General features: G+C 54.5%; 1 protein-coding gene across 1 annotated transcript in view; it reads left to right on the forward strand.

Annotated features, from left to right (window-relative positions):
- Window positions 1-27,053, forward strand: part of RIN3 (Ras and Rab interactor 3) — a 96,971-nt gene that overhangs the window by 43,406 nt on the left and 26,512 nt on the right. The window contains exons 6-8 of the mRNA XM_014536449.1: window positions 9,449-9,521; window positions 15,582-15,673; window positions 24,256-25,812. Of these exons, the coding sequence (XP_014391935.1) occupies window positions 9,449-9,521; window positions 15,582-15,673; window positions 24,256-25,812 (1,722 nt within the window). The remainder of the gene's footprint in view (window positions 1-9,448; window positions 9,522-15,581; window positions 15,674-24,255; window positions 25,813-27,053) is intronic.

The following is a 27,053-nucleotide window of genomic DNA, read 5'->3' on the forward strand; positions in this document are numbered from 1 at the left end:
CGGAGCCTCTGTGCAAGGAGGTGGAGGGGCCGAAGGGCCTCGGTCACCCTTATCCTCACCTGCAGGCAGAGGAAGCAGGTGGCAGAGTCCAGGTCTTTGATCTCAGGGCATGTGATGGGCGGAGCCGGCAGCCGCCCCTGGTCAGTCCTGTCCAGGCTTGGGCTTTGCCCGGATCAGGAACAAGTCCGTGTGCCGGTCCGTGTGTGGCTGCCCAGAGAACACAGGAGACCTGCTGCCCGGCGTGGGGCCCGTGGGTTTCTCGTGTCTCCTGGCACCGTCTGCCGTGGGTGGGAACCAGCAATGGCCGAAGCCCGAGTCTAGCGGCACCTCCTTCAGGCCCCTGGGTGGGGCGGCGGCACTGCAGCAGCATCGCCAAGCAGGTGGGAGCCGGAGTGGGGGGGGCCTGGAACTACAGGGTCCCGGGGTCGGGCTCCGGAGAGACTGCTGGTCTCACTTTACTCCTGGGAACAGGGGAAGTAGTTTTCATCTGTTACAGAATGTGGGGCCTTTGGCAAGGCCTGATGGTAGTAGAGACAGTCCTCTTTCCATCCCAGCCACAGACTGTCCAGGTGTAGTTCCCATGGCAACTGTAGTGTTGCCGGGCAGCAGTGGGTCCTGCAAAGAAAAAGGCCACTGTGACCTTCCAAGCCGGTCTGGCCCTGCCTGTCTCCTGTCTGCAGGTGCCCCTCCCTCCTGCTCCCAGCTGGGAACCACTCCCTGGCCTCCTGTCTGCGCTCCTGGCATCTCCTGGCAGGGACCCAGCTTGGTCAGCTAGTACCCCTTGTACAGAGGCGATCGGAATCTAGTAGACTCAGTCTTCCAGCCCATTCTGGGTGCCAGGTTTCAGGGGGGTGCGCTCGGTAGTGTCACATAAGGCTTTGGCTCAGGGCCACTTCTGGGGCCCACCAAATCCCCACCCCACCCCCACCCCCGCCAGCCAGGTGTGATGGCCTTTTCTCTCCAAAGGTGAGCCCTCTGACTGCCCACACGGGGTCCTTCCTGGGACCCTCTGCGGACACGGTCCTCCTGGGGCAATTCTCACCCACCCAATGCTCACTCCGTAAATGGGCATGTTGAGGCCTCGTTACATGCCAGGTTTCCTCTTAGATGAAATCAATTCATGCCTCTCCCACCCCCACCAAGCAAATTTTCAATCATGAAAAGAGTGTGAGCAGGCCCAGCCGGCATGGCTCAGTGGTTGAGCATCGATCTATGAGGTCACGGTTGGATTCGCGGTCAGGGCACATGCCCAGGTTGCAGGCTCAATCCCCAGTAGGGGGCCTGCAGGAGGCAGCCAATCAATGATTCTCTCTCATCATTGATGTTTCTATCTCTCTCTCTCTCCCTCTCCCTTCCTCTCTGAAAGCAATAAAAATATATTTTTTAAAAAGCGAGTGAGCCAGCTGTTTGAATCTCTGGCCCTCAGGAAGGCGTTCAGACAGTCCTGCGGCCAGGCTGTTGGCAAGTTCCCTGTCACCCTTCAGACTGCGAGGCTTCCTCTCACTTTCTATGTCCATTTCCCCTTTCTTTCTACAGACCATGAAAACGATAAATATTTGTCAGTGAGTGATAACACAATGAAAATGTTTTAGCTAAAGAGTAACTCTGACCCAGTCCTTCCAAGGGGGCTCAACACTGGAGATTTATGAACAACTGCCGTGTTTCATCTCTGGGGTTAACAAGGCCGTCTGCTAACAGGAACGACTGGGCTTATGTTTCTCAGTCAGCGTTCACGTGGCCATCTTAGTGACCCTTGGCAAGGTGTGGCCTCATTTCACGTTTTTGTGTACGGATCTGTTCCTCCTCGAAGCCGAGGGTCAGGCTCAGGTGAAGAAACATTTGTCCTTCATTTCAGCGAAGGCAGGGCTGACCCTTCTCTGCTCAGCGTGAACGTGATGTGGAAAGGTTTTCATTTGTCACATTCACTCGCCTCAGTCCCTGGGAGTTTGGGGTCATTAAAACCAGGCCTGTCTCCAGTTTACCTTTGCACCATCCATGAAGAAAGTGTCTGTTAAGGGAATTAACAGTGTCAAGATTGCAGAGGGACTTTGGCCTAGATTATGGTAATAACTGGCTACAGGCCCATTAAGCAGTAATTATAACAATAGATGCTGCCAGCTACAAATAAGAGGTGACTGTTAATTATAACAGGTTGGAGATACCCCTGGCAATCAGTTATACAACACCAGTTGAGTGCTTACTATTTTGCAAACAAACTTGGACAGCATTTATTTTTTCATCCTTTTTTTTTTTGGTAATGAACTACTTTCCTCTTGCTGCTTTTAAGGTCTATCTTTGTCTTTAACCTTTTACATTTTAATTGTGTTGTGTCTTGGTGTGGGCCGAGAGAGAGAGAGAAACTTCAGTGTAAGAAACATCAATCAGCCCTAGCCGGTTTGGTTCAATGGATAGAGTGTTGACCTGTGAACTAAAGGGTCCTGGGTTCAATTCCGGTCAAGGGCACAATACCTTGGTTGCAAGCTTGATCCCTTGCCCTAGTCAGGGCGCATGCAGGCAGCAACCAATTCATGTGTCTCTGTCACATCGACGTTTCTCTCTGTCTCTCCCCCTCCCTTCCACTCTCTCTAAAAATCAATGGGAAAATATCCTCGGGTGAGGATTAGAAAAAAATGAAAGAAACATTGGTTGCCTCCCATATGTGCCCCAGCCAGGGGTTGAACCCACAACCTAGGTATGTGCCCTGACTGGGAATCGAACCTGCAACCTTTTGGTGTATGGAATGACACTCTAACCGACCCAGCCACCCAGCCAGGGCCATTTTTTTTTTTCATTCTTAAAAATAGATGTTTGAAAGACCTTATGGAAAGTATGAAAAGGCAAATTACAGACTGGGAGAAAATATTTTCAAATCACACAACTGACAAAGGCCTTGTCTTAGAATAAAAACTCTCAAAACTCAACATTAAAGACAAGTAACCCAATTTAAAGTGGGGAAAGGATCTGAATAAACTTATCTCCAAAGACTATACACAAATGGCCTGTTAGCACATGCAAAGACATTCAACATCACTAGTAATTAGGCAAATGCAAATCAAAACCACTGAGAGATATCACCTCCCGCCCACTAGGAAGGCTGCACTAGAAAAGACAAGTGTTGACAAGGATGTGGAGAAATTGGAACCCTCAGACATTGCTCGTGGAAACAAAGTGAAGTAGTAACTTTGAAAACAGTTTAGTAATTGGTAGGGTTTTTTTTTGGGGGGGGGGGTTGCAAATTTAATTATTTTTTATTTTCAATTACAGTTTACATGCATCATTATATTAGTTTCAGGCGTACACCCGTGACCAGACATTGCATAACTTACTAAGTGATCACCCCAATAAATCCCACACCCATCCAGCGCCACACCTAGTTATTAGAATATTATTGACTATGTTCCCCATGCTGTGCTTTACACCCCACGACAGTTCTGTAACAACCAATTTGTACTTCTTAATCCCTTCACATTTTTTGCATATCTCCCCAACGCCCCTCCCATCCACCAACCAACAAAAAGTTCTCTGTACCTATGCGTTTGTTTCTGTTCTCCTTGTTCATTTTGTTTTTTAAATTCAATTGTTGATAGATATGTATTTATTGGCATTTTATTGTTCATATTTTTTATCTTCTTCTACTTAAAGAAGACTCTTTAACATTTCATGTAATACTGGATTGGCAGTGATGAACTCCGGTAGCTTTTTTTTTCCTTTGGTCTATTTTGGAAGCTCTATATGTCCATCAATTGTTGATAGTGATGAACTCCTGTAGCTTTTTTTTTCTTTGGTCTATTTTGGAAGCTCTATATGTCCATCAATTCTAAATGAGAGCTTCGCAAGATAGAGTAATCTTGGTTGTAGGTCCTTGCTTTTCACCACTTTGAATATTTCTTGCCACTCCCTTCTGGCCTGCAAAGATTCTTTTGAGAAATCAGCTGACAGTCCTATGGCCACTCCCTTGTAGGTAATGAACTACTTTCCTCTTGCTGCTTTTAAGGTCTATCTTTGTCTTTAACCTTTTACATTTTAATTGTGTTGTGTCTTGGTGTGGGCTTCTTTGGGTTCATCTTCTTTGGGACTCTTTGAGCTTCCTGGACTTATATGTGTGTTTCCTTCACCAAGTTAGGGAAGTTTTTTGTTACAATTTTTTCAAATAGGTTTTCAATGTCTTGCTCTCTCTCGCCTCCTTCCAGCACTCTCGTGATGTGAATGTTGGTTCACTTGAAGTTGTCCCAGAGGCTCCTTACACTATCCTCCCCCCGCTTTTTCTTGGGGGGCGGGTGGTGTTCTGTTTGGGTGTTTTTGCTTCCACATATTCCAAATTGATTATTTGATTCTCGGCTTCACCTACCCTACTGCTGATTACCTGTAAATTATTCTTTATTTCAGTTAGTGTAGCCTTCATTTCCAACTGGTTCTTTTCCATTTTTATGCTGTTGAGGCCCTCCAGTTTGGTCATTCTTAAACATGTAGTTGCCAGATGACCCAGCAATGCCACGCCTAATATATACCCAAGAGAAATGAAAACATATGTCCACATAAAAACTTGTATACAGATTTCATCCACTTTTTGACTACTTGTCAAAAAGTGGATTCAACTGTATGCTAGGTTAAATGCTTTCCATTAATTTGCCTCAACAACAACCTATGATGAAAATACGATTGTTGTCACCATTTAAAGATGAGAAAATCAAAGCACAAAAAGATAAGTAAAATGACTCAGCCGAGGGCACACACATCCAGGGTTTCCTTTCGGGAAGGTGAACATGTTCTACAATTGATTGTGGTGATGGTTGCACAACTCTGTGAATATGGTAAGACCATTAATTATTGATTGTGCACTTTAAATTGGTGAATTGTATGGTATGTGAATATCTTAATGAAGTGATTTTTAAAAAACCTCAACATTAAAAAAATACCCAATTAGGAAATTGGCAAACGATATATATAGACACTTCACCAGAGGGTAGATATACAGATAACAAATAACCACATGAAAAGAAGGTCAACATCTTTGTTTCCAAAAATCCAAATCAGAGAAATGCAAATCAAAACCATCTTGAGATGTCACTCTACACCGACTGGAATGGCTACAATAAAGAACAGTGACAACGAATCGGCAGGCACGGGAGACGCTGGACCCTGCGTGCATTGCTGGCCACTCAGGAGAGCAGTCTGGCGGTTCCTTTGACGGATGTACCGTATGACCCAGCAATAGCACTCCTGGGCATAGGTCCCAGAGAAAGGAAAGTCTATTTCCTTTTTAAATATAGTTTTTATTATTGACAGTATTACAGATGTCGCCCAGAAAGCATATTTTCATGCAGACACTTGTACACAAATGTCCATAGGAGCTCTGTGCATAATAACTCAAAACTGGAAACTCCCCAGATGTCCTTCAGCGGGTGACTAGTCAAGCAAAGAATGCTCCATCCAAACCATGGGCGCTGACTCAGCACTAAAGAGGAGCAGGCAATTGGTTCAGCCAGCGACCTGGAGGACCCTCGAGGAAATCATGCTGAGTGAAGAAAGCCAGTGTCAAGGCTGGATACTGTGTGACTCCACTTCTAAGACATTCGTGAAATAGCATCACCATAGAGATGGAGAACAGATTGGTGGTTGCCGGGGGCCCGGGGTGAGCGGAGAGTGTCTGTGGCTCTAAGCGGGGAGCACAGGGAGCCCTGCAGTGATGGTGCAGTGACATATCTTGGTTGTGGTGGTGATTTCAGACAGCTACACACGGGATACAATTCATAGCACGGTACCAGCACGCACACGCACATGCACACACACGCACACACACATGCACCCATGTAAAATTGGGTGAAGGGTGCCCAGGACCTCCCTGTACATCTCTGCAACTTCTTATGATTCTTCTAAGTATTTTCAAATAAAACACTTTGTAAATAAATCATTAAATAAGCATCGGAGAGCCGGCAACATGCTCAGCACCATGCCTGGGTCTGGGCAACCGTGAAGAACAGAAGATACACACGCAGCTCCTGTCCTTGGCAGTTCATTTGGACGACTGAGTGATTAAATGGAATTCCCCCCCCCCTTTTTTTAAAGATCTACTAGCTTTCCATTCTTTGTGGATATCTCTCTTTTTCTAAATATATTTTTATTGATTTCCGAGAGAAAGGGAGAGGGAGAGAGAGATAAAACATCAATGATGAGAGAGAATCATCGATCAGCTGCCTCCTGCATGCCCCCCATTGGGGACCAAGCCCACAACCCAGGCATGTGCCCTGACCAGGAATTGAACCATGACCTCCTGGTTCATAGGTCGACACTCAGCCACTGAGCCACGCCAGTCAGGCTGTGCATACCTCATTTTGACACTGGGGTTGTGAATGCTGGGAGCCATTCCGGCGTGTGTGGGCCTTGCATCTGCACCCTGTCCCCACTCAGCCTTGACGGGGAGTCATAGGTGAAAGCTTTCCTTTCCTCTAAGTGGAGGCAGAGTTCTGCTGTTGTCGCCTGTGGTCACCTCGGGACACGCCGGGTGCTGCTGGCTGGTACCCATTCTCTCCTCACCCTTTGAAAGAGAAATGGCCAGAGAGGGTCTGGCGTGTTCCCACCAGGGTTTCCGCTGAGGGACCCTGGGGACTGCACACAGTGGAGGGGTTGCTGCCTGTGCTTTTCAAAGGTGGCTGCCGGCACTGGCATCTTTACTGGGAGGAGCCGCTGGCCGGGTCCCTGCGTGAGCTGCTGCCCAGGGCAGAGTGGGTGCTGGACGCGCCCAAGGCTCTTCAGAAGCTGGCTGGGGGGCAGGGGCGTGTGTTAGGGGTACATAGTGGGTGGATGGGGCCTGTCAGCTGTGCCCTGCAGGGCTGTGAGCGGTTCTATAGCAGCAGGAGCTAAGAGGACGCCGGAAGCCAGTCGGCTCTAGAGATACGTTTACAGAGAACGGTAGGAAATTAGAGAACCAGGTAGAGAATTCTGGCAGTTTCTCTGCTTACAGAACTCATACATGCTCATTATAAAAATCCTAGAAAACCTTACTGCGGGCAGTGAAATTGTCCACCCGGCGAGCGTTTTTCTTGGTTTAATAATGGCTTTATTGAGACGTATTCCTGTCATGCATCCTGTACCATAAGTTTACCCATTTCAGGCGGCTCTGCTGGGGGCTGAGGGAGGCTCACCCTGGGGCCCAGCCTGGCCCTGGCGCGCAGGGGCTCCCGGGGGCCTCGGGGTGAGGGGAAGCAGTTCCCACCGTCAGGACCGGGCAGTGGGCAGCTGGCTGGGGCTGGAGCTGGAGCTGGGGCAGAAGAGGTCACAAGAAACAACGAGAGCCTTGACCCTTGCTTGTGATTTTGAAACTCGGCAGCTTTAACAGTAGGAAGGCGACTGGTGCTCTGTCCTCCACTACAAAAGTGAATGCGCCGTGGTCCCTGCCCTCGAGGACCTAAGCAGCACGCAGACGGTCGGGAAAACATCTAAAAGAAGTGCGACTTTATGTACAGTGCCAGCAGGCAAAGGTTTCATCTGTGTCGGCCAAGGTCAGACCAGGTCCCCACAGCGAAGGAAAGCGGCTCATGGTTGAGCACGTCCCGTGTAGGAGGCGGGGCTTTCTGCGTGCGTCACCACCACCCCCTGCTGCGAGGGGCTCCTGCTACATGGTCTCCTTTTACAGGTGGAATGGTCTCTAGCTCTGTGGCTGCAGGTCTTTGGGCACCTGGCTCCCTTGGCCAGCGCTGCGGCGAGTAGGCGCTGTACCCAATGCCAGCACCAGATGGCGCCGTGGGCCGCCCTGCCGCTATCACTTCACAGAGGGTGCGGGCTCCGTGGAGTGTTTCTCAGACTCCAGTCATTTGTAGGCGTCTTCAGAGCACCTTCCATGCTATCACCTACTGCATGTCTTTCTTTAAAATTCCTTTTAACCTTCTTATGTCTGTCCTAATGGGAAACCATGACCTCTCTGCCATAAATAGATGATGAATGTAGACGTTTTTTAAAAAGCATGTTAACTCATGGGAAGAAGGCAAATATAAAGCTGAAGCTATTAGAACAGCCCGTGTTGGTCCATGTGTCACCCAGAACCACCTCGCAGACCACCAGTGCAAGGAACGCTGTCCTAGGCTATGAAAACGGGCCGCCGGCCAGTGTCACCTGGATGCACGGGGAGTTCAGGGTCGGAGGGTGGAAGAACTGCAGTGCTGGGAGGGGAAGGGACATACCCAGCATCACCCTGTTGGTCCCAGGGTCAGAGCCCGGCCTGGGACTGGGACTGGGACCTGCCTTCCCTCCATCACACAGCTGCTAGAAGGCCCTCAGGAAATTGGAACTGAGGGGTGATGCACACATGTTTCTCGGCCCTTCTGATGCCCTAGAAAGTGCAGTGGGGGGTCCCCAGCACAGGGAGCCCCTCTGTTGGGCAAATGAGTCCTGAGTGAGAGTCAGGAGTCGTGGGTGTGGAGGGCGCCAAGAGCGCTGGGGAGCATCCACTCAGCGTCCCTGGGCCCTTGCCTGCCGTCCAGAGCAGGGTGTGGCATTGTGCCACATCCTCTGGTCACTGCACCCCCAGCTTCGGGCACTCATGCCACATCCTGGCACCCAGTCTCTCCAAGGAGCCACACCCCCGCCCTGGGGTGGGATCTTAGGCAAATGCCTTGGTCCCTCTCCCTTGTCAGAGCTGGAAAACATCAGGCACGTCAAGTGAGGTCCTACCAGGTCCTCTTGGGGGGAGGGCCAGTGGCCCCAGGTCAGCGCCCTGGACCGATGAACCTCCCGGAGGCCAACACAGACCTGGACGGCTTTCTCCCGCTATCCCCTCCGCCCTCAGAATTGCCAGGTTGAGATGACCCTGATCAGTTAAACGTTTTACTCTGCTTTCATTCTGGAGGCTTCTGTGTTATTGTGCCCAAAATGATGGGTATTCGTTCAGGTAATCACCACCCCAAATCTCAGTGGATTAACACCATAGAACAGTGATTTTCAACCGGTGTGCTGCAAGAATTTTTAAGACATGCAATACCTGACTGTTTAGTCAGGGGCACCGATTTCTTTCCCCCCTAGATTGACAAATCAAAAAATGACAACAGCCAATACAACAATAGCCGTCTGGTCACCGATTTCTTTCTCCCCCTAGATTGACAAATCAAAAAATGACCAAAAAAAAATGACAACAGCCAATACAACAATAGCTGTCTGGTGTGAAGGAATCCATCGCATACCTTTTGTTTGTCAGATAGGCAAAAAAATACATACTTTCGGTGTCCTGCAGAATTTCTGTAATTAGCCTGTGTGCCGGGAGATGAGAAAGGTTGAACATCGCTGCCACATAAGTTCCTTTCTCACTCCCCTGTGGTCCCGAGGGCAGCCAATGAACATGTGGCCCCAGCAGGCCAGGCCCTGCAATAATGAACTCGAAAGACACCTCCCCCCCCCGCCAGGACCCTCCCTCCCTCTAACCGGGACACTTATCCGGGCCTCTGTCATCTCTCCTCAGTATTGTACCTGGAAGGCTCGGTTCTTGTGTTTGAGGACATCTTCAGACTGATCGCGTTCTACTGTGTCAGTAGGTGAGTACCCCTGGCCCCATGGGAGGGCGTCTGGTGGCAACAGATGGCCATGCAACACTGGGTGAGGGCGGGGAGTCCCAGGGAAGCCCCCGAGGGAAGGGTGCAGCCCACAGGATGCAGAGGAGGGGGACAGTCCCCGGCTTTGCCCTGGTAACCCTGGAGGGTGGTGCTTCCTTAGATCTGCCAGTAAGGACCCCTCCTCACCACCACCTGCTCCCCGGCTCACTGCCTGTCACCTTAGCATCCCCTGTTCTGGCCTCCAGGGCAGCTGGGGGTCCTGGGTGGACCTGGTGCACCCCGTTAGGGTTAGAAGAAGAACTTCCTGTAGGGGCGGCAGGAAGGGCTGGTACCCTCCGCGGGAGGGAGCTTGTGATTGTTGAGCAGCTGCAGGGTGGAGCGGGTGTCTGGTAACCACCCTCAGAGCTGCTCTATTTATTCAGAACTGGTTGCAGGTCAACAGGAATTTAAAAATACATTTGGGTGTCAGAAGCCGCTGGCTTAAGCTACCGTGTCTTGGCTAAAACTGGCTAGAGGCTGGATAGGATGTCTCGGGATCCGGAGCTCCAGGCCCACTTCTCCCTCCTTCAAAGACGCCATCCTTGCTGGTGAAAACCGCACCCAGCCCAGAACACCACCTGCCACCTGCCACCTGCCAGGACCCTCCGGGCCCCGATGGGCAGAAACGCTGGTGCTGGTACTGACAGCTGCTAAGAGCTGCTGCCTGCCGAGCGCTTTCCTGGTGCCCAGCACTGAGCTCTGACAACCGACATCCTTGTCAATCTTGCAAACAATGACACGAGGCAGTGCTCTTGTTATTCCCATTTTATAGATGAGAAAACTAAGACTGAGAGAAGTAACTTGCTCAAGGTCACACAGCTGTTAAATGGCAGAGTGGAGATGCAAAATAGATAAAGCGGTTAGAGCATTGGTCCACGCACCTATTCCCAGTCATGGGCATGTACCTGGGTTGCAAGTTTGATCCCCAGCCCTCCAGTCTGGCATGTGTGGGAGGCAACCAATAGATATCTCTTTCATATCAATGTCTCTCTCTCTCTCTCTCATTCTCTCTCTCTCTCTAGCCTCTCTCGCTCTCTCACTCCCTTCTTCCTCCCTTCCTCTCTCTCCCTCCCTCACTTAAACTCTCTCTAAAAATCAATGGGAAAAATATCCTCAGTTAAGGATTAACAACAAAAATTAAGGGGGAAAAAACACTAAAATCAAAGCCCCTGAAAATAACTTCCACCTCTGCCCCTAAATAGCCATTTGACTCAGGAAGGCACTGAACTTAACTGGGAATAACTGCTTACCTGGTCTACTTCACAGGTTTATTTGGGGAATTACATAACAAGTATATTGGCAAAACCCCTTTGTAAAGGAATACTAAACTATTTTGAATGCTTTGTAAAGCATATATTGATATGACAAAAGCCATAAAAGTCATGCCAACCCCCCCCCCTTTTTAAAATATATGTTTATTGATTTCAGAGAGGAAGGGAGAGGGAGAGAGGGTCACTGATCGGCTGCCTCCTGCACACACCACACCAGGGATCGAGCATCTTTTCTAATACCAAAGAACATCAGCAAATCAACCCAAAGGCCTTCCATTAGGAGAAAAGGTTAATAAGTTATGTTACATCTAGAGAAAGATTATGCAGCTAAGTGAAAAGAAGGGTGGCCATGAAGTTTCAATCGCACTGTATGTGGTATTTTGTGGAAGAGCCACACTCAAGGGGCCGCAGTTTGCCGACCACTGACCTAGTGTGTCCCTCCAGGCCCACAAGGCAAAGCCTCAGAGGCCCTGCCCTTGTGAACGATGACGTGCCAGTCTCTGCGGGAGACAGGCCTTTCCTGTGCTGAGACGTTCTCACCTTAGTGGAAGGCTTGGCACATTCCAGGTGCTTTGATGAATGAATGAAAGAATGAATGATGGCAGTCGCAGAGCCCAGCACTTGAGCTTCTTACTTCATCTCTCTGAGTCTCAACTCCATGTGGGAATAATGCTCATGAGAGAGATGCTGGAGGGGGAATGGGATAGAGACAGCACGCTGCCCGACACCCAGTAGGTGCTCTGGTTCTGTTTTCAGGGACTGTTGAATGGGGGAACCCGAGGGCTGGGGCAGCCCCTAGAGCAGGGGTGGGCAAACTTTTTGACTCGAGGGCCACAATGGGTTCTTAAACTGGACCAGAGGCCGGAACAAAAGCATGGATGGAGTGTTTGTGTGAACTAATATAAATTCAAAGTAAACATCTACACTAATAAAAGAGAAACTTTTTTTTTTGTTTTATTCATTTCAAACGGGCTGGATCCGGCCCTCGGGCCGTAGTTTGCCCACGGCTGCCCTAGAGGGAGGGGGTGGAAGCAGGGGCTGCGGGGGAGATGCCGGGGCTCTATCCTAAGCAGCAGGAGGTGAACACACTTGACCGCATCTGAAGCAGTTACTACGAGGCAGGTCTCGGCTGAGCCCTAGCAAGCATGTCAAACTCGCAGCCGGCCACCAGGGCATGCGGCCCGCCAGCCGCGAGTTGACATCCTTGCTACAGGGTCCATGAGGTCTGGTCCTCTGCACACCCTGGGCAGGAGTCTGTAGCCACGTGAAGAGGGTGCAGTGAACCGAAATGAGGAAGGAAGGGAGGAGCCCCTGGGCCTGCCCTCTCGAGGAGATGTCCAGGCGCCAAGGGTTGTGACTAAGCTGCCATCTTCCTGCCACCTGGAGGAAGAGGGCCGGCAGGGCCTCGCGGCATTTGAAGAAAGAGCTGTTATCACTGCCTGGAGCTGGGGCCCCTGCCCCCTCAGCCAGGAGCCACCCGGTGAGCAGGGCGAGGCCCTGAGAGGTGTCCGTGGCCTGCGCTCCCAGGAGGAGGAGGAAACACAGGCGCAGCCTCTAGTCCCGGTCGGGGGGGCCGTGCGGTCCCTAGGCCCCAGCTCGTTGGATTCACAAAACAACCCCATTAGCAGGCATCGTGCCCCCCTGTCACACGGGAAATGGAAACGACACCCCGCAGGGAATGCAGCCAGGGTTCGAGCTGGGCCCGTGGATTCTAAAGTTCAGGCTGGCTTTTTTCTGTCTCTCTCTCTCTCTAAAAAAAAAAAAAAGTCACCAAAATGAATTCATGCTCTTCCCTCTATAGTGGTCGACTTTCAAAACCATAAGTCACCCAGGATGTGTGAGGAGATGGAGCTCAGGGTGCCGTGGGCATCAAGGGGGTTCAGATATTGTTCTCCTAGGCCGGGTCTGACATCTTAGAAGTGCTCCCCGGGTCACCCCCAAATTGTCCAGCACCTAGCGAGGTGCCCAGGCCCTCAGGGGGAGGAGAAACTAGCCTGTGCCTAGGAGTGAGTGCGATAATGTACATGGTGTGTGGTGCTTTCCCACCTGGGACCACAGCCAGGGGGAGGCGTGGGAGAGAACAGAAAGACGTGCTCTCTGTCCAGCTCCCTGGCACAGCTCCTGGAGCCCTGGGGTCTCCCGAGTGGTGGGGTGGCTCTCCTGGTTCACCATGAGCCCCTTTCAACCACTCGTGAGTTTATTCTGAGCTGACACAGGTGGGGGCCCTAGTTCACCTCAAGCTGGGGCTGACCCCCAGAACACCCAGGGGCGAGAGGGCCGGAGCTCTCAGCCCCACCCACCCACCTCCCAGATGGACTCCCAGGTGCTGGGAGGGCGTTGGGTCCAGGGAGGTGTGGACGCTCCCTGCCCCTCCCCCTACCCCTGGCGGTGCACCTCTTCCATCGGGCTGTTCCTTTATAACAAACCGGTAAACGTAAGTAAAGTGTTTCCCCGAGTTCTGAGAGCTGTTCCAGCAAATTGTCGAGCCTGGGACGGGGTCACGGGAGCCCCTGGTTTCTAGCCGGTCGGAAGTCCAGGTGGCCTGGGATTCGCAGAGGGCACCCGGATTGGGGGCAGAGTGGGGGGACCGTGTCCTTAACCTGTGGGGTCTGCACTAACTCCAGGCAGGTACTGTCAGAACTGCATTACCTTGGGGGACAACCCCACTAGTGTTGGTGGATTGGTTGGTGATGTCAGAAGACACCCAGAGGGGTCGTCAAATCAATTGAGTGGATCATGACTGGCTCTTTTAAAAGTATATATGTTTTTATTGATGAGAGAGAGAGAGAAACATCGATGTGAGAAACATCGATTGTCCACCTCCCACATGCCCCCTACTGGGGATCAAGCCCCCAATCTGGGCATGTGCCCTGACCTGCAAAGCTCAACCAACTGAGCCACACTGGCCAGGGCACCACTGGCTGTTTTTTTAATGAAAAATTAAACTAGACTAGAAAATACCAGAGTGCGTCTCATGTGGCTGGACTAAGACTCGTGCTACACTTCTTTTAGGGGTGTGTGTGTGTGTATGTGTACACACTGTACCATGATGCCGGATGTGTTTCGTGCTGACAGTCATAATCCAAAAAGTTTGAAAAACATCAGCTAGAACAGAGGCCTCCAGGGAGGGGCGTTGGCGCCCTAGGCCAGTGATGGCGAACCTATGACACGCGTGTCAGAGGTGACACGCGAGCTCATTTTTTTGGTTGATTTTTCTTTGTTAAATGGCATTTAAATATATAAAATAAATATCAAAAATATAAGTCTTTGTTTTACTATGGTTGCAAATATCAAAAAATTTCTATATGTGACACGGCACCAGAGTTAAGTTAGGGTTTTTCAAAATGCTGACACGCCGAGCTCAAAAGGTTCGCCATCACTGTCCTAGGAGGTGCACAAGCTGACCTGCCAGAGTGTGTGGGGGGAAGGTTAGGACACTTGTTCTAAAAATCTCATTTTGAAATTTTCTCTTCGTGAATGCTTTCCAGCGGTCTTAGTAGTTGATAAGGCAGTCTAGACATGCATACCTAAGGAGAGCTGCTTAACTTTTATTTGTATTGCCCCCCCCCCTTGCTTTGGGGGACGTGATTCCCACCCAAGGCGGTGTCCATCAGGATCCCCTCGAGAGCTGTTAAAAATGTGGGCTCCTGGCCCACCCCCAGACCTGACCCTCGGCACCCCTGGGAGTGGATCTGGAATATGCATTTTTAGTAGCTCCCCTAGGGGATTCAATGCCAAATTAATTAGTTAACACAAAGGTATTAATGCCTACCCACAGGGTTGGAATTGGGGTTTGGGGAGAAGGTGGCTAGAGCTGGAAAGTGGGGGGGTCAGGGTCAGGCTGTGATGGGGCTTGAATGCCAGGCTGAAGTGTAGAATTGGGACCGTCCATCCTGGGGCCCCTCCCCTTCCGGCCCCTTGGAACAGCCCTGGGCGAGAACTCAGGAGGCCCAGGGCTTAGCACACTCTGCCTTCAACCTGTTGTGTGGCCTGGGCATATTCCTTTTCCTCTCTGGGCCTCAGTTTCCCTGTCTGCACAATAAACGGGGAGAGTGTCTGAGTCCCTGCCAGGAGATCTCTGGGGAAATCCCTGAATACTTCCCCGTTCAGACCAAAGGCAGCAGGTTGAGCTGTCTGACTATGCGTTGTCGGGGATGTCTGACTGCGCTCACCAAGGAAGCCTGGCTGTGTGTTCAATGGGGATGTCTGACTGCACTCACCAAGGAAGCCTGGCTGTGTGTTCACTGGGGATGTCTGACTGTGCGCTCACCAAGGAAGCCTGACTGTGTGCTCACTGGGGGATGTCTGGGTGCTCACTGGAGAAGCCAGACTGTGTGCTTGCTCGCTGCCCATCTCAGTGTGGAGCAGTGAGGGTCAGAGGGCAGAGAGGGGTGGGTCACTGGCTTTACCCAGCGTAGAGGCTTCCCGGGCAGCTCCCTGGGCTCCCAGGCAGGAAACGTGGGGGAAGCTGTGCCCCCTCCCCACTCCCATGGGGGTCTCCCACTTCTCAGGGTCCATCGTGCTGGCCCGGGGCCTGGACCTGCCTGGATGCTCCGTCAGCCTCGGGGCTGTGCCCTCCACCCCAGGGGTTTCCCGTCTGTGTGGCGGCCCCAGCAGCCAGCGGGGATGCTGGGGTTTCTCCTCTATGGGCTCTGGGTGCAGGGGTTGTGGGGGTGGGAATGGACACACAGGTCCCTCCCAGACCTGACCTTGACCCCTCTTGTTTCCACAGAGATTTACTGCCCTTCACGCTGAGGCTGCCGCAGGCCATCCTTGAGGCCAGCAGCTTCACAGACCTCAAGACCGTCGCCAACCTGGGCCTGGGTAAGTCCACCCTGAGGGCCAGGGGGGTGGCGGGGCTCGAGGAAACGGGGCCCCAGGACTGCCCCTGCTGACCACTGTGCAGAGAGGTGACCCCTCCGCTGAGACCCAGGCTGGATCCTGAGTCCCGGCTCCCATGGGACCCGCGCTGCCCAGGCTGCTGAGCCCAACAGCAGGGAGAGCCTCCAGGCTTCATAGAGGTGCCTTTTAGCAGCTACCCAGGGGACCTGCGGGGCCGGGCTGGTCAGGGCCGCCGATGGTCAGGCGTGGCTCTGGGAGAGGCTAAACCAAATGCCAAGGTCCTTCTCAACGGTGGCCAGAGAGGGGGGACCAGCCGCCGCCACAGCCCTGGTCCCAGCCCTGGTCCCAGCCCCATCCTTGTCAGAGGAAGAGCAGCGCGAACATGACCGTGAACTCAAGCGTGTGCCCCATCTGGCCTGCCCCCGCCAACTGACCCTGCGCCTTTCCCTTCTGACCTTCGGAGGGATGAAGAGGGAGAGGGAAGAAAAGAGGAGAAAAGACAAGCGTGTTTCTGACCCTAGCCCTCCCGCATAATAGTGAGATCTCACATCTACGGGCCCTTCCCATGGGCCAGGCTTTGCTGAGGCTCTGACCGGGCCGCACCGTGCTGGCCCCCAGCCGCCTCTGCGGGCTCGGACCCCCGGGCAGAGAGACCTGGTCACATCAGTGAACCAGCAGTGAATCACTAGGCCTTTATCAAGACTGAGCCACACACAGGCCGGCACAGCACGCGGCTGCGCTCGGCGCCCAGGACCCGGTCGTAGAGGAAGTTGGGGGCACACGTGGGGTCAGAGCACGCCGGTTCCCAGGCCAGGCTGCAGCCCGCCACCCAGAGGGGCCGCTGGGCAGCCGTGCGTGCGACGCCACGAGAAGCTCAGGGGCCCCATGAGGAAGTAGAGTCCTCCAGGCGGCGGGGTGTCGACCTCTACGGAGCGCTGACTGCGTCCTAACCTCTTGACCTGTACCGACTCCTCAGATCTTCGAGCAGCCCCAGAAAGTGGGTTCTGTGACTGTCACCCCCACTTCACGGCAGAGGAAACTGAAGCCCCGGAGCTTGAGCGGCGTGTCCGGCGTCACACCGTCGGTTCAGCTGCAGCACCGCCCCTAACTCTTCACCCCACTCTCCTGGGTCTGGTGTACCCTGTTTAGAAACTTTAGGGCCAGTTCTCAGTTGCTATTGGGGATAAATACTGATCTCACCCCCAGATCATGGTCGTTTTGGCCTCTGACCCTCCCAGAAGTTTGAATGTGGACCGGGTGACAGTTTTGAAATGCACACAGTCCCTGAGGTCTGCAGCGGCATGAATGACACTCTCCTTGCGACACGCTCAGCACTGTGTTGGGTAACCCTGTGTCCCTTGTAGAGATAGGAAATCTAGTGTTAGCACAGAGCCGTGTCGGGGGCCTGGGAGGGAAGGAACAAATTGGGATGAGCACCCAGCCCTGCTCTCCACCGCCCCTCGGCCCCCCTCATGACCTTCTCGGTGTCTTTCCACGAGCAGTCAGTGGCCAGTGTGGGGCCAGTTGGCAGGGGAGGAAGACGGGAGTGTGACCTGTGAGAGGAGGGGTGCTGTGCTGCAGCCCTTGGCCCCCCGTGGGGTTCAGGCGGGCATCCCTGGGACACTCCTTTCTGGACTGGACAAGCCCTTCTGTCGAGGAGAGCTTGACCGCGGGTGCGATGCAGTGGGGGAGGGAGGTTGTCATCTGGGGAGCCCGTGGCAGTTCAGACCCGTCTGTCAGCATTTAGGTCCCTGAGAAGGGGATTCACTGAAACGCCTGGGGACTCGGCAGCTGAGGAAGCAGAGGGTTCTGATCAGACGTGGTGTCCCGAGGGCTGAAGGGTGTACAGCGAGGCTCATCAGAATAGCTTTTCCTGGCTCCGTCCACCCCCGGGTCCTGTCCATCCCCAGGTTCTGTCCACTCCTGGGTTCCGTCCATCCCGGGTTCCGTCCATCCCCGGGTTCCATCCACTGCCGGTTCCGTTCATTCCCGGGTTCTGTCCATCCCCGAGTTCCATCCACCCCCAGGTTCCGTCCATCCCCGGGTCCTGTCCATCCCCGGGTTCCGTCCATCCCCGAGTTCTGTCCATCCCAGGTTCCGTCCACCCCCAGGTTCCGTCCATCCCCGGGTCCCGTCCATCCCTGGGTTCCGTCCATCCCCGGGTTCCGTCCATCCCAGGTTCCGTCCACTCCTGGGTTCCGTCCATCCCGGGTTCCGTCCATCCCCGGGTTCCATCCACTGCCGGTTCCGTTCATTCCCGGGTTCTGTCCATCCCCGAGTTCCATCCACCCCCAGGTTCCGTCCATCCCCGGGTCCTGTCCATCCCTGGGTCCCGTCCATCCCCGGGTTCCGTCCATCCCAGGTTCCGTCCACTCCCGGGTTCCGTCCATCCCCGAGTTCCGTCCACCCCCTGCACGGATGGAGACCGGAGCTGCGAGGGCACACCCAGTCAGAGGCCGGGGCTCGGCTCTGAGATGCTCAGGCCTGAGCCGGGCCGCCCTAACCTGCGTTCTGTGGTAACAAAGTGCAAAGAGCAGCGATTGCCGAGGGCCAGGACACACAGGCCCCTCACATATTGTCCTAGGCAGGCACTCCTGTGGCGGAGAACTGAAACCCAGCCCAACTGGCGTAGCTCAGACAGGACTCAGTGAAGGGACGGGGACCTCCCAGCAGCGGCGAAGACGGTCAGCAGGCTCTGCGGGCACAGCTGCTCCCCACACGCAGCATCCCGCCCGTCAGCTCCCGGTTCCTGCCCACTTGCAATCGGAATAAGTTGTTTTTATCTTTTCAATTACAGTTGGCATTCAGTATTATTTTGTATTAGTTCCAGGTGTACAGAGTCACGGTTAGACAACCATACCTTACAAAGCACCACCCCCCATATTTCCAGAGCCCACCAGGCACCAGGCACAATTATTACAGTGTTACTGACTGTCTTCCCTAGGCTGTATTTTATATCCCCGTGACTTGGCAGTTACTTATCTTGTAACTGCCAATCTGTGCCTTTTAATCCCTTCACCTCTTTCACCCAGTCACCCGACTTCCCTCCCCTCCGCAACCACCAGTTCTCTCTCTGTATCCATGCGTCTACTTCTATTAGGTTTGTTTGTTTGTTTGTTTTGCCTTTCTCTGACTGACTCATTTCACTTAGCATACTACCCTCTAGGTCAGCGGTTCTCAACCTGTGGGTCGAGACCCCTTTGGCGGTCGAACGACCCTTTCACAGGGGTCGCCTAAGACCATCCTGCCTATCAGATATTTACATTACGATTCATAACAGTAGCAACATTACAGTTATGAAGTAGCAACGAAAATAATTTTATGGTTGGGTCACAACATGAGGAACTGTATTTAAAGGGCCAGAAGGTTGAGAACCACTGCTCTAGGTCCATCCATGCTATCACAAATGGTAAGATTTCATTCCTCTTTTATGACCGAGTGATATTCCATTGTATAAATGTACCAAAACTTCTTGATCTGCTCGTCCATCTATTGATGGGCACTTGGGTTGCTTCCAAATATTGGCTGTTGTAAATAATGTTGCAGTGAACATAGGGGTGCATATATTCTTTCCAATTCGTGTCTTGGGTTTCTTCTGAGATATTCCTGAAGTGGGTCCTCTGGGTCAGTTCCGTTTTTAATTTTGTGAGGATCCTGCGTATTGTTTTCCGCAGTGGCCACGCCGCTCTGCCTGGAATTAGTTCATGAGGCGCGTGTGTTTCCCATCCCTGGGGGGAGCAGTGTTCTTTTTCTGGCCTTCTACTCACTTTTCACGCAATGAGGGGAAGGTAATAAATATCCAAACAGTTGCACAAGCCCTGCTGTTCAGGCGCAGGTGATGCTGTTTGTTTGCTTGAAAGGGAGCTATTGGTTTGCAGGCTCAGCACCACACAATAGCCCAGGACGCTCGCTCGTGAGCTGACGTAAGAAACTCTGAGTTTGGGCTTGGAAAAGCCACCATTGAAAGGGCAGGCCAGGCGGTAAAGGAATAATCTTGAGGCTACACAACTAACACTGGGAGCAATTTAGCACTTACCTGTATGCGGTTGATCCTAAGTGCAAAGGAATCTAGAGAAAGCGGTGGTAACTACGGGTTAGACTTGCCGGCGTTCTCTGACTTGTCTGCGGTATGTTTCATAGGTTTAAAATATGTTTAGGAAAGGCGTAGGTTCTGTAGCTCTTCCGGGTTGGCATGGAACTTGCTTTTTCCTTTATATCACAAATGAGAATTTTCCTAGTTATTGAAAACTCATTGAACACTCAAGTTGGAATGACTGTCCAACCGCCCGTCATTGGGATTGGGACGCCACGGACATATTTCTTCTCTGAACCCCTGGACTTTGGAGTGGCTTCACTGGCATCTGGAATACTTTGCTGCATTTACTCATGCCCTCTCTGCCCTGCCACTAGCCCGGGCTCCCCAGGAGGGAAACCTTCGTCACCTTTGTCCCCAGGGCCTACAGCCCAGCACCTGGCCTGGCCCTGGCCCCCCTTCCCCGCCCCCAAGGATTATAGGAGTGGACACCTGGCAAGAGGTATGTCCATATAAGGCAGGGGAGGCCAAGGGCCAGCAAAACGTCCCTCAGTCCAAGGGCAGCACAGAGGCAGTGAAGGCAGGGCCCTGAGCCAAGGCCTGGCATTTTGCCACTAGACGCAGATGCCACAGCTTTGCCAACCACTAGCTTGCAGGCCAGTGTTCCGCTTTTCCTCTGGCCTCGATGTTCTGCAGGCTGCAAAGAAAGTGACCTACTTCCTTTTTTTTTTTTTTTTTTTTTTAAGCATAAAACCCTGCACTGCCACTGCAATTCCTTAACAGGCGTCCAGCCCGCAAACGGCAGCCCCTCAGGTCTCAGCTCCCCCCACCCCTCAGAGTGGCATTGGCTCTGCCCTGCCGGGGTGCGGCCAGCAGGCTGTCTTAGGAGCAGGGGAGCAGTGCCTAGTCCCCCAGGCTCTGGGCCCATTTCCCTGAATCCCAATGTTTGCTTCATGCCTTCCAGAACCCAAATCCGGGCTGTAGGAAACGTGTGTCATTTTGTTTTTTTAATCTGTGCAGGATGGACCCACCTTGCTCTCCTGAAACAGGCCGCCCAGCTGTTGGCCGCCCCACCTGTGGAGCTCCATGGCCCTCCTCAGTGCCTCCCTCCTCTCGTTTTCTCGTGTCTTCATTCTCTTGCCCTAAGACATCTTCCTATGGTTCAGGTCATCCCCGCTTCCCCATCAGAACTAACCTTGCCTGTATCCCACACCTCAGAGCCCCTCTCTCCTCTGGCTAAGCTAATCCACTGTGCAAGCTAAAGGGCTGAGCTCCTGCTCTGTGCCAAGCACCGTCTTAGGTGCTGCAAATACTCGGATGAAGCATGTGGCTGCCTTCTGGAAGCTCAGAGTCGGTTGGGGGGGGCGGCAGGGGCAGTCTGACAAAATCAGAGCGTACAGCCCAGTGATGGCCACTTCAGTCAGAGTGTGTGCCAAGGCTGGGAGCACGGAGAGTGTAGGGGAGGCCCCGGTGGGTCAGGATGACTTCACCCAACAGGGAGCCAGTTTGCAAAGCTCTATGCACATCACAGCCGTTGGCACAGAGCTTTGACCCCAGTCTTGAGGGATGAGGGAGAGTTGGCCAGGTGGAGAGGGTGGGAAAAGCATCCAAGCAGAGTGAACAGCATCAGCCAAGACTGAAGGTGGGGCAGCCCAGGAAGAAGTGCAGAGAATGGGGTGAAGACTCAGCCGGTGATGCAGAGCCCAGCCAGTGTGGCTCAATGGTTGGGCATGGACCCATGAACCAAGAGGTCACTGGTTCGATTCCCAGTCAGGGCACATGCCCGGGTTGCGGGCTTGATCCCCAGTAGGCAGCTGACCGGTGATGTTTCTCTCGATGTTTTTATCTCTCTATTTCTCTCACTTCCTCTCTCTCTAAAAATCAATAAAAATGTATTTAAAAAGAAAAAGTGTACAGATTCAGATCCCACAGGCCTTGAGTGCCAGGCTAAAGGGCTGGCAGTGATTCTGAACAAACAGCCTACTATATGCCCAGCATAGTGCCACAGGGGGAGAATGGGTTTGGCGGGGGGAGGGGAGGGCAGACTATGGCCATGATCTAGGTGAGAAATAATGGGGGTGCCCAGGCATGGGTGGGCAGTTCTGTTTATGGTCTGCCCCATGGCATCCACCTTCACCCAAAGGAGGGGCTTATGGGAGCTTGGAGGTGAGCATCAGGGGCCTCCACTCATGTAGGGGGGCTGCTGTCCAGTTCACCTCTGAGTCAGGCTGGCTGCCTGCCCAGGAAAACTTCCAAGGAGGCAGCTTTGCTGGGGCTGTGCAGACAGGGCACGGTCTTCCACTGCTCACTCCCCGAGGCCAGAATTGCTGTGTGCTTGGTGCCAGGCACCCAGGAGAGTGGGTGAGTCATGGAGGTGTCAGGAGCTGCCTCCCAAAGTTACGTGCAAAGGCCTAGGCAGCCGTGAAGAACAGCTCGCTTAGGTGGTGTGGGGGGGGGGGGCGCCCCGGAGACACCTCCTCCCTCCCAGCACTCTGTCCTCAGACAGTGGCTGTGATGTGCACAGAGCTTTGCAGATTAGACAGAGTCCCACGAAGGCTTGTCACCCTTGCTACCATGGAGACAGCTGGCCACAGCACTCGGGCTACCAGACACGGGGTCTCTGCCCAGGACGGAGCTGAACCCTGAGGCCCGGGTTCCTCCGGTCACGGCCATGCCTCAGCGAGGATGCGCAGGCTCACACATCCGTTTCTCAGCAGCCCCCCTTGTCCTGAGGTTGCACCCTGCTCACCTGGACAGGGTTTGCGGTCCCCTGGCCAGCAAGGGGGCAAACCCCTGCGTCCCTGGGAGTGCCCATCTCAGGCACACGCACTGCCCTCGGCCTTTGTGTGATACCCACTTTCTTTCGGTGTCAGGAGCCTGTCGGGTGCTTACCACATCCCCAGTTCTGAGGTGCACGCCACCCCTCACTCACGCTGGCCGAGCAGCTGAGATGGGAAGTGTCGCAAGTTCCCAAGAAGGGAGGCCACACAGCACAGCAGCCGGGCTCACAGGCCTCAGACCTGCAGACCTGCCCCGCACCCCAGCTCCTTCGCTCACCAGCCCAGTGACCATGGCTGGTTCTTTTTTTTCTAAATATATTTTTATTTATTTCAGAGAGGAAGGGAGAGGGAGAGAGATAGAAACATCAATGATGAGAGAGAATCATTGGTCGGCTGCCTCCTGCACGCCCCACACTGGGGATCGAGCCGCAACCCAGGCATGTGCCCTGACCAGGAATCGAACTGTGACCTCCTGGTTCATAGGTCGACGCTCAACCACTGAGCCACACCAGCCCGGCTGGCTGTGGGCGGGTTCTTGACTCTCTCTGGGTCTCTTCTCCTCACGTGTAATGCGGGATGGATCAGGACTTACACCGAAGGCCTGGGTCAGGATCGGTGAGAGAGGATCCGGGTAGAGCCAGTGGCCCTCACCGCCAGGACTCAGGGTGGTCTGCCCTGTGACTGTGCTGGATGCTATTTTGGATGAATCGTTCCCAGAAGTAAGGGGCTCCAGGGGAGCGTCCAGAGGCCTGGCCCATGTTTAACAAGGGAGTCCGCACTCTGAATCTCTAACATTAACGGTAGACCCAGACCTGGGCCCCCTGGTCCAGGAGGAGCTGCCTGGGGCTCAGAGAGGCTGCAGGCCAACTGCATTGTTCTCAGTCTCCGTGCCTCTGCCCTTCGTGGAGGGCCCTGAGCTTCCGTCAGAGTCTCCGCGGGGCTTGGGACCCAGAAGTCAAGAACTCTGAGCTCGGTGACCCCCAATGCTCTTCAGTTTGGAGGTCCCACGCTCCTCCCCAGAACACGCCTGGCGCTGACCAGCTACGCCCGGATAGGGACAGGTGTGCCCTAGTGGCCACAGGCACGGGCTGCGTCCTGAGGGCTAGGTCAGGAGAAAGGCACGGGCCGGGACGCCACCCAGCAGGGCGGGAGCCCCGTTTGCTGACACCCTTCCACGGGGGGATGGGCAGTTTCCTAGTGAACATCAAAGCTGACCAGACCAGTCGTTTTGCAGTGGCAGGTGCTCCCCACTCGGAAGGTCAGGCCTGAGCGCACCAGCCACAGTCCATAGGTGTGTTCTCCCCACGTGGAACAGGCCCCAGGCAGCCACCCCCATTCTAGAGGTGACTAGACGGGGGCCTAGAAAGATCCAGCCACCTGCCCCGGAGTCCCCGGCCCGCCAGCTGCAGGAACTCTGGCTGTGGGCCCCTCCGTCCCCACACGGCCTGCACCGGGGTCATGGTGCCCTCCATGGTGGGCCCTCACACGCCAGGGACAGAGCTGACGCTGCCCCCGTCACAGGGCGCCTGGCCCCACCCCAGCACCGCAGGGGAGGATCTCGCGGGGCTTCCCCTCTCGAGGCAGGAAGTGGTGGGAGAGGTTTGAAACAGTCCAAGAGGGGAAAACAACCCAGGGAGCAGAGAAGCAAACGCGGTACGGCCCTCTCAGCCCTCCCGTGCCCCGTCCCCACCCCACCCCACCCAGGGGGCCGGCTCCGGGACTGACCGCCTCTTCTCCTCTTGTTTCCACAGGCTTCTGGGACTCCTCGCTGAACCCCCGGCGAGCAGCTGGCAGCCCAGCAGAACCCCCAAGAGACCCAGCCCCCAGGGCGCCCCCAGCCTCCAGCCTCAGGTCCACCTCCCATCAGGAAAACTGCGCGTGTGAAATTGAGCTCTCGGTAGGAAATGACCGCCTGTGGTTTGTGAATCCGATCTTCATCGAGGACTGTGGCAGCGCCCTGCCTGCCGACCTGTCACCCCTGAGAAGCTGCCCCTCTGGCCCGTTGCCTCCCACCTCTGACTCTACCTCACCCGCCTCCCGGTGGGCCCCTCGCCGCCCGGCGCCCCCGCCCCCAGCACCTCCTCTCCACCCCCTCAGTCCTGCCCGGCCTCGTCCACCCCCTGCCCCAGCTCCGGCCTGTCCTTTGCCTAGTTCTCCCTCACCTCCAGACGCCCTTCCTCCTGCATCCCCAGCATCTGCCCCCCACCTGGCACCCCATGCCCTAGGCCCCCCGGACCATCCAAGCCAGCGACCCATGACAGCCTGTGAGAGGCCTCCATGCCCCCCCTCAGGCCTGGGCCCCCTCAGGGAGGAAGAGATGAAGCCAGGGGCGGCCCACAGCCCCTTGCAGCAGGCCCCCGCCCCTCCAGGGCCAGGGAAGAAGGGCGCCCCTGCTGCTCCTCCTCGACGCCGCCTCTCTGAGAAGGTCTCCCTGGAGGACCCGATTGTGGAGAAGATGGACAGGGGCACAACCGTACAGTGGGACCAGCCAGGTCTTTCCCGGACACCCCCACTCGGCCTGCCTCCCCAGGGGACCTCAGACAGCCCTGGGGACAGGCCTCAGAGGACCACAGAGCAAGGACAGGAAGTAGTGGCCCAAGCCAGCCAGCTGGGCATCCTGCCAGAGTCGGCAAGGAAGATCCGGCAACCCCCAGTCCCTCCTCCTAGGAAGAAGCGGATTTCCCGGCAACTGGCCTCGGTCCTCCCGAGCCCCTTGGAGAGCGCCGAGCTCTCCACGGAGGGCACAGCCCCTGAGAAACCCACCCCTGGCCCACACGAAGAAGCCCCGCGCCCTGCCTCCCAAGCTGGGACCCCGAGCCCAGAAGCCCAGGCCAGCGCCTGGCGCCAGAGCGCCCCAGAGTTCAAAGGCTCCCTGGCCTCCCTCTCAGACAGTACGGGGGTGCACACCCCGGCCACCGATCAAGACTCGTACTCGACCAGCAGCACGGAGGAGGAGCTGGAGCAGTTCAGCAGCCCCAACGTGAAGAAGAAGCCGTCCATGATCCTGGGCAAGGCGCGGCACCGCCTGAGCCTCGCGAGCTTCACCAGCGTCTTCCAGGCCTTCCTCTCCAATGACCGCAAGCTGTACAAGAAGGTGGTGGAGCTGGCCCAGGACAAGGCCTCGTACTTCGGCAACCTGGTGCAGGACTACAGAGTGTACAGCCTGGAGATGATGGCGCGCCAGGCCTCCAGCACTGAGATGCTGCAGGAGATCCGCACCATGATGACCCAGCTCAAGAGCTACCTGCTGCAGAGCACCGAGCTCAAGGCGCTGGGGGACCACACGCAGTACTCCGAGGAGGAGCTGGGTCAGTCCGGGCGGGGGCTGGGAGTGGGCGGGAGGGAGGGGTCATCCCAGATAATCCACCATCCACCGTCCCCACCCCGCTCCTCCCGAACTAACTGAACTAATCCCTCTGCTGTTCTGCCTCGTGCTTCCCAGCTCTGCTCATGCGCCCACATCAGAGGCTGGGCAGGACCCCACCTTCAGGATGCTCCTGGTTTTATTAGGGGGACGGTCACAGGAGCAATTAGAGGCCAAAGGAGTACGGACCTGTGACTGCTGAGGGCCAGAGGCGGTCTCTGCAGGGGATGTGGTGGCTCTCGGGGATGAAGGAACCCGGAGGGCTGGGCCGAAGCCCTCTCTCATTTTGCCGATGAGGAAACAATAGCTGAGACCCTTCCCCTGGGGACAGGGTAAAGCCAAAAAGACTTCCCAAGAATATTTCTCTACGGTCACCCAGGGCAGCTGGACATGAGCCTGGTGTCGGGTAGACATGGGTTCAGATCTTTGGTCAGCCCCCAGCGAGCTGTGTGGCCCACACCACCAGAGCGTGAGTTGGTCCGTCTGTAGAGTGGGGATAATGGCAGGTGGGTGGCAGAGCTGCTGTGAGAGAAAACCTGGCTGGCTCCCATTCTACTGGATCAGTGGTTCTCAACCTTCTGGCCCTTTAAATACAGTTCCTCATGTTGTGACCCAACCATAAAATTATTTTCGTTGCTACTTCGTAACTGTAATGTTGCTACTGTGATGAATTGTAATGTAAATATCTGATATGCAGGATGGTCTTAGGCGACCCCTGTGAAAGGGTCGTTTGACCGCCAAAGGGGTCGCGACCCACAGGTTGAGAACCGCTGTACTAGATGATCAGGGTGCCCCTTGGATAAGATGACATTTGGGCAGTGAAGGAATAAGCCATGTGGAGTGACTTCTCCAGGCAAAAGGAATAGCAGGTGAAAGGCTCTGAGGCAGGAGCAGGCATGGCAGGTGGCAGAGCAGCACAGGGGAGCGAGCAAGGTGCTGAGTGAGAGAGGTCACAAGGACACATCACTCAGGGGCCTTGAAAGGCACAGGGAAGGCTGTGGTTTGTATTGTCCATGAGATGGAGCCGTTGGAGCGTTCTCAGCACAGTAATGTCATGGTCAATCATGCCATAACGGGATGACGCTGGCTTCTGTGTTGAGAATGGACTGTAAGGGGCCAGAGCAAGAGGCTACCAGCGTAACTCAGGCAACAGATGATGGTAGCTCAGGTCAAGGTCAAACCTTG

The sequence above is a fragment of the Myotis brandtii genome, unplaced genomic scaffold, assembly GCF_000412655.1.
Source record: "Myotis brandtii unplaced genomic scaffold, ASM41265v1 scaffold1624, whole genome shotgun sequence".
Lineage (NCBI taxonomy): Eukaryota > Metazoa > Chordata > Mammalia > Chiroptera > Vespertilionidae > Myotis > Myotis brandtii.